General features: G+C 41.2%; 1 protein-coding gene across 1 annotated transcript in view; it reads left to right on the top strand.

Moving 5' to 3' along the window:
* The window catches only part of LOC104286249 (cytochrome c oxidase assembly factor 7), a 2302-nt gene extending 787 nt beyond the window's left edge, over positions 1-1515 (top strand). Inside the window, exons 2-3 of the mRNA XM_009884826.1 lie at positions 20-34; positions 889-1515. Coding sequence (XP_009883128.1) covers positions 20-34; positions 889-1337 — 464 coding nt within the window. The 3' untranslated portion in view covers positions 1338-1515. The remainder of the gene's footprint in view (positions 1-19; positions 35-888) is intronic.
* Positions 1516-10678: the final 9163 nt, after the last annotated feature.

The following is a 10678-nucleotide window of genomic DNA, read 5'->3' on the forward strand; positions in this document are numbered from 1 at the left end:
CCTGAGCCCCTCTGTGTAGGGGCGGTGGGGCGGGGCGGGGGAGGCTAACACAGCTCCCGCCTCTGCAAAGGTGCTGAGCACCGGCATGTCCTCCCGACCTTGCGGAAAAGAACTACCTGCCCTGCCGCTTTTATGGTCGCATAAAAAAAGCTGGGGAAGGGTGGGAAATCTTAAATTGCTTCCTTCTGAAGAATCAACTTCAGGTTAACCACGTGTATTATTTTTTTATAGTTATGTCTGTGTAAGCGGTGAGTATATCCATGTTGCTGTGCGTCCTGTTCTTAAAATTTGGATTTCTTTCTGTCCGGCTGTTCTTTTTCTAGAGAAAGTAAGGAAGAAATAAACTTGCACAGTGGTAACACTGCTTACAGACACATTAGTAGGGCCCAAGTCTGAACAACATGTATATGCTGGTACGGTAATGGGAAGCAGTTAAACTAGTGAGTCTTCTCCCAAATGACAATACTAGAAAGGAACATAATTTTACTGTTGTTCAAAACTAGTAACAATCTTAGTGTACCTATAGGTATACTGGCAACATTTTGCCAGGTGTACTGGTACACTTTTGCTAGTGTAAGCTACTAAGAAATCCGTAAGTGTAGTAGTGGAAAGAATGTTTTGTGGTTGTTTTTTGTTGGTTTTTTTTTTTTGTCTGCATAAATTATGATTAGTGGAGAGCAGAGGAGGGTTTCCTAACTTGGAGACATTAGCAAAACCTTTGTAACTGAGACGATGATAGTGTCTCTGAAGTCCCGAATTTTCACTGTAGCATCTAAAGTGAGGGATGCTGTATTTCCTGAAGAGTGCTGGGAAGCATGCTTGAAAGCAGAGCGCTCCCATCTGTTTTAGCATGTCCTTACAGTAATCTTTTGGTTTCTTGGCTGGCAGGTGGACTCGACCCAGATTTGAAAGCTGCCTACAACTCTTTTATGAAGTCATGTGAGAAAGGTGGGAAGAAGTCAGTAAATGCGTGTCATAATGTTGGGCTGTTGGCCCATGATGGGAGAGTAAACGATGATAAACCTGACCCTGTTGTCGCTAGAGACTATTACACAAAAGCCTGTGATGGCAATTTTGCTCCTAGCTGCTTCAACCTCAGTGTAATATACCTCCAAGGAGCAACTGGGGTCCCTAAGGACATGAACCATGCTTTGAGGTACTCGCTGAAAGGGTGTGAGCTGGGTCACATATGGGCTTGTGCCAATGCCAGTCGAATGTACAAACTGGGAGATGGCATTGAGAAGAATGATGCTAAGGCAGAGGATTTGAAAAACCGGGCAAAACAGTTGCATAAAGAACAGAAAGAAGCCTCAAGTTCTGTAACGTTTGGGGAGTAAACCTGCCACTTGCAGTTAAGACTGCAGTTTTAAATGGCAAGTGAACTTGTTATTTAAATCGTAAGCATACGGTTTTCAGTCACAATAAATAAGTATACTGTAAGTATTTGCATATGCAAATAAACATATTTTTGTGGATGCAACAAACATGACCAACTCTGCTGTGCCTTTCTATTTTTTTAAATATGTAAGTTCTTAAGAGTATTGCTTAGATCCCTCCTCTTCTTTAAGGAAGACAAAAACATCTGGCCTTTTGGAATTTTGTTCCCCTGGTTTCAAGTATGAAATTGGTCCATAACATACTACTTTTTCTTTTTTTTTTTCCTCTCCACTGCAAATGTTTATAACGAGGAACTAATTCTGTACTGGGCTGAAGCTGAATAGCTTGCTGTTGTGTAAAGGTTTCTGCTCTTCAGAGACTGTCATGAGTCCTATGTATTTTCTGAGCTAACTTCCTGCTGGAACAAGCATGGATTTTGATCTGCTTTCACATGATGTTTAAGTCTCACCACTTCCACTTTAAAACCATGCTTATTTTGCTCTCTTTGGCCACAGAAATATTGTCCTTTGCTTGTACTGTCAACCTTGTTAACTGTGAGAAGTTTGTTCTCGCTGCATGTTCATCCTGGACAGCGCTTCTTGCTATCTGTGACCTTTCCAGGTCCAGGGGGACATGCTGCTTTAGGCCCTAAAAGTGTGAAGCTTTTCCCTGGTCAGCTTAGATCTAGAAACATTTAAGTCACGTTCAGATGATGCCAAGCCCAGAACAGTAATGAGCCTGTATGGCAGTATGTACCTAGAGATGTCTCTGCCTATAGATCTTGCAAATGAAATAGGCGGGAGAGGCAGAGGCAGGAGAGAAAGGAACTTAATTAGCTTTGTAGGGCAGATGAGATACATGGGCAGAGCTTGAGAGCACCGTAGAGGAAATAAGAGAGCAAAGAATTGGCTTGGATTCACTGAATTACAGGTAAATATCCAAGATGTGTGCGCCTTGTCTGAAAGGGAATCTCCCAAGTTTTAAATACCTTTAGCTTGAATGTTGTTTTTAGCACCTTGCCAACTGGTTTGTCCCTGTGTATCTGAGTGCCCTGTGTGCCTGACTGCTTTAGGGTTGCTCTCCGACACGCAGTGATCACCATGTATTCAATTACACACAAATTGTTTTACTTTCCTGCCAGATTCTGAAACATTATGTTCTATTTCTTATAATACAGATGTGGTGCTATCTGATCAGATTTTGGACTCGAATCTGTAGCTTATATATATGCAAACAATAAGTAAACAGATGTATTCTGAAAGAGCAGTCTAAATAAGTAGGGCAGTATATGTTAATGTATTCACGCACGCAACGTGGTCATTTATAATTTTGATGTGTATAAATATATGTAAAGCTTGTGATGTGTGTATATGTTTTTCTGTAAATTTGCTGCTGATTTAGAACATGAATGCTCTGGCTATGGAGTAAATAAAGATACAAACTTACTATTGAAGTAAATTAAGTGGGAGAAGAAACAACACTAATTTGGCTATTGCCACAACTGAAAGCAGAATTTTTAGAATCGTGTTGCATGCTGTCTCGGGCAGAGCATGTATGAATTAAAGCAGTTCTTCCAACTTAACTGCACGTTTAACAGACTTCTTGGAAGGGAGTTGCTTGCTGCTGGAATGAAAACCCCAGCAGAATAGTGTAGTGATGAAATGGGTACGCTGTAACGATAGATGGCAGTACATGAAAACCATTCTCGTGTACCGCAGGAGTGAGGCCTATGGCTCTTGTTTTCAGCAGCCTGAAAAAAAAAATAGCAGTAGTGACAAAAGCGAGATTATTTTTTCGGTTAACACAGTTAATATTTTATGGCAGTTCAAGAAAGTAAAGCTCTTTTAGAGGAACACACTTGGCTTGATTCTTTGTTTGGTATTATTCTGGGCATTTGTTTCACTTGGGAAAGGTAAGTAAATGCTACCTCTGTGGAGCATAACAGTCCAGCAATAAAACAGCTTGGAAGCCATGTGTACAAAGTAAGTAATTACAGGTGGCTCACGGTGTTAAAGAATTGGGTGATATTTTAAGCCCTGATCTTTTTTTTGAGCTTGCAATGCTCACTGCCTCCGAGTGGCTTGTTCAGATCCTCAGTCCAAACGAACCTGTGCAGTAGAGCAGTCTTTCTTCCACCAGGACTAATGATTGTTAGTGATCCCCGGGGGGGGGGAACTTCCAGTCAACACAGCAAATGGGCACCTGGGAACATCCTCAATAAGAGACACATATTGCAGATAATTAAAGTCACATATAAAGTGCATGTTGTGGGGAGGTTTTTTTCATAGCACTTGAGAACTCTGACTCACAGAATTTAAATATTATAAAATGAACTATTTTCATAAAAGCAGTCAAGTGTGTTAGTACAGATAAGTTTATGAAGTGTCATCCAATTTTGTACCAGCAGTTGAAAAGGCAGACCCAAATTAAGGAAGACTCTTCTGTTACATTAAAACACCATTAAAACCAGTTTAAAGGGGTTTTGGGCTGTTTCTGAGCAGTTTGCTACCTGTTCTGGACGCACCTATATCTTTTTTACACAGATATCGGTGATGCTGTAACAGATGCTGTAGATGGGTAATGCCATCTCCTATTTGATTATTTTTCCCTCCAAAGTGACAAAGCATCCAAAAAAAAAAAAAATCAGCTAGTCTCATTTCAGCATATTATAAATTATATGTGGTTAATGCAGTCTATAGCAGAGGCTACAGACTCTACTAGTAGCAGTCTATTCTCAACCTAGAGATTATGACATAATCGTATCTGTTAAGAGGTGAAAATTGTATTGCAAATCTTGGCTTATAACTGTCTTGCTCTGATATTATGAGGGTGTTACCAAAAGGCTGATATCTTCCTGCTCTTTCTTTTTACCTCATGTTACAAAGGCTAAATTTGATGTCCTCTTGGGAAGAAAATTGTTCCTCCAAAGCCTCTGAGGTCATAAAGAAAAAGTGATAGATATGTGATCATAATAGCATACTTGGAAATAGGGAAGACCTGTTGATCTCTTCAGAATCAGTGGTTTGTCTAAGAAATAAAGGAGTTTATCTCAGCTTCACAGCTCCTAAACCACTCTCTGCTTTCTCTTTTATTTGTTTGTATTGATCTAAGCGTACTGCTGACCCCCCCTTAATAAAGCAGCAATATACTTCAGAAGGAATGGTGACCAATTATAAGTAATTAAATAGACTTATGAATACATGGCTTTAAATGATGAAAGTATTCACTGCAGGATGCTTCCTGCAGCTGTGAAAAGATCACCAGTGGAGTGCTGGTTTTGTACTGTGAAGTAAAAAACACTGGCGCCACATCATGTTGTGTCATTAAGTGTCATTCAGATTAATTCTGGACAAAAGATGCTGTCGGGTAAAGCCGCATGGCGTCAAAAGAGAAAAATAGGCTTGTTCTGGTGGTTCTATTTCTGTGTTATATTGTAATAAAAGCAGTCTTGCAGCTTGCTTGCCTTTTATTCAGCGGTCAGTAACAACTCCTCTCTGCAATGTATGTGTGGAGGTAGTTCTTGTAGCTGTACATACCCACCCAGACGGACCGTCTGGGAGACTGTCTGTGGAATTGCCACACCAAGAAAGCGCAATAAGATTGTGTGCCTTGTTACAGTACAAACTTTTTATTCAGTGTGGAAAGAAACTCACTCTGTTGGCAATTTTTCACTTCATCAGGGGACAGAGAAGAACTCTCCTAGATAGCTCTTCTCCCCCTTTGGTAGATGAGAAGGAAGAATTCCTCCGTCCCTCGCACTTCCCAGCATCTCATCCACTAGACCTCAGACTGAGACAGTTCTACTCAGAGCTGGGCCTTTTTGGGGGTGAAGGAAGAAGGCAGAGGGAGGAAAAGGAGTCACGGCACAGCAAGAAACAGAATAGAAAAGCAATTTATCCAGTTGTATTGTTGCAATAATTTGTGCTGGGGTAATACCCAGGGATGCAATTCAAGTCCTGATATTAGGCCCTTAGTGTGCACCCATAACGACAACCCCAATCCAGAGAACCACAATGTAAGATTCAGGTTTGTACAAAGTCCCTGTACATACTTCAGTATCAAACACTAGCATCCTGCTCTGATTTTCCAGACTCTGTAGCAACAATATGGCCCAAAATCCACACAAAACAGAGTTCTCCAAGACTCTTAAGACCTCAGTGATCAATTCGGTGACAAATTTTCAATGTCTAATTTTGTATCCCAGTGTTTTCCATTTTCAGTATGCGCACTTGAAGCAAACGCAATAAGCACTAATTACACTAATTTCAGACTATATAATATATTTCTAATTTGTTGTTATTGCCTTCCACTTTAACACTAGTTAAAATTACCAATGGTATATTTATTTGAAATACGATGTTTTACACTTCTTACAGTCTTGTTTGTAATATGCTTTTGTAATACAGTCTTATTTTTAATCCTTTTTTCCCCTAGATCAACTAGTAAGAAATTTGTGTGATGTGGAATTATAAAATTACAGCCATTTTGAAGTGGTGATTTCAGACAGGGATTTGTGAACAGCATAATCGTAATGCACACACACGCTCCAATTCATGAGTGTCGTGGGAGTTCTCCATACGATCTCATTCTGCCTATAGAAAACAGCAATGTAGTGCTTTAAACATACCTTGGAGAGTTTTTCTTAGCAACTGAGAAGCTTCTGGTAAAACAGAAGAAAGAAAAAAGATGAAACCCCGCATGTTTATACAGCAGTTGTCACCCACAGCATTCTAGCGCCCTTCACCCAGTGAATCACAAGAAACAGAGCTGCTTTTCAGCTCACAGAGCTGTTATATACAGAGTTGGGTAAGAAAGCCACTGGAGAAAAATGTTAATTGATTGGCCATGATGTAATTTCATAACTTGAAGATGAAGCTAACCTGAATTTATGTTAGGTTCCTTATTCTGTCAGCCCTCGTTTGACACATAATGGCTCGGTCTAAGCATTTCATTATCTCACCAGAAACACTGGAAAGAAGTGAGCTGGTTTCCTTCCAGCTCTCCTTCCTGTGGCTGGAAGCACACCATGTTCCTATAGAGCTTCCTGCCCAGGAAACTCTCACTGCTTTGCAACAACCTTTTCTGCAAACTCCTGAGAAGGAAACTTGTATTATTGCTTTAGTACAGGAAAGGAGGAGAAGGCACTGAACGGCCATTGAGTTCTTTCAGGTCACACGTCAGGAAGGGCCCAAACTGATTACTCTCCAAACAATATTTATCATGGCAAGGACTTGTCAATTCTTTACAAGCCAAGATACATTAAGATGGGGAACTGGCCTTTGAATGTTATTCTGATAATATTTGTGGAGTATTATTCCGGAATGCAATATTTCCGGATGCAATAGCCACCTCTGCACAAGTGTTATTAATAACTGCTGAAGAGAAGACAAGAAGCTGTGACACTGTCAAGACTGCGGGCAGTCTCGCTGTGTTACCTTCCGGGACGTTATTTTGTGTGCCGCCTTAAGTGGAACGTTTTCTGTACGGCATTGCTTGGCTTATTTGTTCTGCAGTTGGTACAAAGGAAATATATAGTATCTTACTTGTCAGGTAGGCTGAGATAGAGTGGCGTTTGCTGTCACGGAGACCCAAACCTGCCTCAGACTGGCAGCTCACACACTGTGGTATTTATGATGAACAGGCACTGGCCCTCAGATTATATATAATTTGAGGTAAAACGCTTTAGATATTTTTGAAACTCCGAGCTTATTCTAAGTTCTTTTCTGCAGGGTTTTGTGAGTTTTAGTTGTTCCTCAGCACCCAGGGGCTGATACCAGAGGATGCCAGCCACTGACATAGTTTCAAAAGCCACAGAACATGTGAACAAATTCAATACAAGGGATGGTTTCTATAGGAGCAGCACAAAGGTTTTGTTATAGCAAACAGTAAAAAACTTCGCACACCATTTCACAGTTGACGAAAATGTCTCTGCAGTGTACTTGGCTTTGTAATTTCTGTTTTCTGTGTATTACAGCATGAAACGCCTAAGTGTGTTGTTTGCTGGCTGTTCTGTTTATTGCTCCCATAACAGGCTGTGGATGTTTCCAGGTCACACTATCACACCATAGTCACAGTGCTGATCCATTGATGGTTTAGACTGCAAGACAAGTTAAAAGCTAGTTAATATAGTTCTATAAATGATAGGAGATAGGTGATCCCTACTGATCAATTCTAATTCTCTATGAACTTTCTTTCCTAATTTAATGCCATCCTAATGTGTGTGTTAAACTAAAGCATATGGTCAGAATATATTTTCTTATGCAGTACCTGTATGTCTACGTAGTAATCTTTAGGTAAGAATGTAAAGCATTTGGTTCTTTCAAATGCAGGATGATTTTGCCTTAGGCATTGTGCAGTCACAAGTTGCAACCTAAGGCTCTATGCATACCATAGCAGAGTCCTGGAAACATTTTATATATGCTATTTTCCCCATCATAATATTTGGGGAACAATTTCAAGCAAGGGTTTTGATCTACAATTTGAATAAAAAAAATAACCTCCACTTGCTTTTGATTAATATTTCCCCTCAGCATTTTGCAGTACCAAGCCAGAATACTTGCTGTCATCCTACAACCAGATATGTTGCAACAATCTGTGAGAACTTCAAGCCAAATTGTGGAAAAGTTTTACATCTTAGAAGCACCAGTCGAAATGTTGCCCTCTGGAGAGCCAAAGGTGAGGTCCTTTGCCAGAGTGCAATGCCAGCATCGCACACAATGCCTGGGAAAATGGCACGTAGAGGCAAGCGAAGACACCTGGTGCTCAGGAGCCTACTGCTAGCTCTGCTTCAGAGCACCAAGCTTCAGGCTGCTCACGCTTCGCTTAGTGCTCTTGAAAGGCATTAACGTTGCCTGGGGACGTACATAAGGTGACAGAAAAAAAGTTAGTAACATCTTTTGATGTTTAAGTATGAAAGAACAAAGTTTTTTGATTCAGTTCCTGTTCGCTAGGCTGAATCAGAAATATTGTGAGACTGGGAAACAGATATAACCTTGAAAACTAATTGCATTGCAGCTTAATACTGGAAAATTTCCTTTCAGAAAAGTCCTTGTGCAATCTGGAATATGGGATATTTCTTCTCAGCATTTGTCATGACACTGCAAATTGATCAGATGAATGTGTGGAGAGAAATTGATTGAGTGCTCTCTGTGCTTGAAGGCTCAGACTAATAAGTGACAAACATAAATGCTGTTTCTTGTTAGAAATTGCTGTGTGCAATACTGCTCAGCCTATGAATATGGTTAAAACCAAAGGGACTCTGCACAGTTTCTGCTGCATATCAAGCATCAACCTCCCTCAGCTGGGACCTGTGAGGTTGTTTTAAAGGACTTGCTGGAGTGTAACTTATCTTGGCCCAAACACTCCAAGAAGATAGCAGAGATGTTGAAGAAAAACAGGATCAAATTACCAGAGAGTCTTAAACGAAGGGTGGGTTCAAAGCAAAAATCAGCCAGAATAAATTGCACAGCAGAAGAATTATTTGTAGGTAGAACTTACCTGTTCTTATACAAAATGAGATCAACTGATGATTAATTCAAAGCGAATTCTATTTTTTGTCATTGCTCAATCAGTAAAAGAAAAAGACGAGTAATTCAATTTGGCCCTTGAAGCATTTAGTGATCACAGAAAAGCAGCATATGAAGCTGCTTTCTTCCCTGATGTCTCCAGAGTGCAGCAAAAACTACAGTAACACTTGGTGTAGCAGAAAGCTTGCTAGGATGCCTTATAGATGCCAGACTACCATGTTTAGCTCTGGAGTTAAACAGATGATTTCCAGAGCTTGATGCCAGGTATGTGTGTTCCTAAAGGAAATCATCATAATCCAAAGCCTATTTTGCCAATTCAACAAAAGAACCAGATCCAGACCGTGGCATATTCCGATCAGGTCTTTCCTGGAATATAATCCCAAATGAGATCAAATTAGCTCTCAGATATCTGCAAACTGTCTGGACAATCAGAAACAGAAATCATTCACAAGTTCATGATCTCCTCTGTTAATTCCTCTACAATCCATACAGGTTGAAACTCCCAGTAACAATATGCCCCTACGGCACCAACACATGGATTAACATGGATTTATCAAATAAGGGCCTGCACAGAGTTTAAACCTCTGTGGGGCAGAGGAGGTGAGGGCTGGGAGAGGAAGGTGGTCTTTCATCACCGGCTGCTTCACTTCCCCTCTGTAGCCAGGGCTGAACCAGTGGGTAGGTGCACACACACACAGAGGTCTGATTTTTGGAAACTGAGCGAGTTTTTTAGTTCAGGCCCAGCTGTGCGTTTATTTGACGGGATTGCAATAGCTGTTTGAAGCATTTCCAGAACCCATTAAAAGCTGAAGAGTGCCCCAGCACTTTAGATTGCAGGTGGTCTAAGCGCTCAGAATGGATAAAAGATTTGAGCTAGCCATCTATATTTAAAAAAAAAAAAACCCTAACCCCACAACAAAACCCAAATGTTCTCATGATCTGACGAGTCTTTTGTGTGCTGTCTTCTCCACATGCTGTTCAGCTGTGTTCTTCTTATTTTCCTGTGGGAGGACTGTTCCCTTGGCTACCAGTGCTGGCCTCTAATGGTTGGCATTTGGGCAGTCAGAGCTAACAGGATGAAAACATTGCTGTTTTTCTTTCATTCCTGCAGGGGCGAAGGGAACACAACTGGGTGGGTTTCTGGTAGGCAATAGCTCCAGGTGATACCACTGCATCGAGTTCCGTGGTTTTGCCCTGCTGCACCCTTCTCTTCCCGGTGCTGCTCCCGTAGACCTCTGTATTTCTGCTGGCCACTGCCTTGTCTTAGAAGTGCTAATGGGAGGTGAGGTTTGCGGCTTGTTTCTCTGCCCTCCTGCACAGGAGATCGCACAACCTTCAGCTGCTCCAGCCAGATGTATTTCTTTTTAGCCACACGCAGCCAAAGCAGTGGCAGTGCATCATGAGGCACAACATGCACAGCCACTCTCATGCTAACAGGGGGGGCAGGTCACAGCACACAGCTAATGCCTGGGAGCTATAATCAGTGTCTCTTAATCTTCCTGGCTTTCTGTATTAAGGACATTGTTGCTTTTGCATTAGAGGAATGAGAATAGTCTTGTCTCCTCTTGAGACCTCAAGGTCCTGCCTTCATTTGCCATCAAGTGCTCCATGAAACTCCATTTCATTAGAGCCTCCACACAGTGACCTTTGCACAAAAACCTGCTCTCTGTAGTCCCTCCATAGTCTGAGGCTGCTCTCGTTTAAATTACTGTTACGCTGAGGGAATCAAATGCATCTTTTTCTCTACTTAAGTGCCTGGAGCAAACTAATGTCCT

The sequence above is a fragment of the Charadrius vociferus genome, unplaced genomic scaffold, assembly GCF_000708025.1.
Source record: "Charadrius vociferus isolate BGI_N301 unplaced genomic scaffold, ASM70802v2 scaffold163, whole genome shotgun sequence".
Lineage (NCBI taxonomy): Eukaryota > Metazoa > Chordata > Aves > Charadriiformes > Charadriidae > Charadrius > Charadrius vociferus.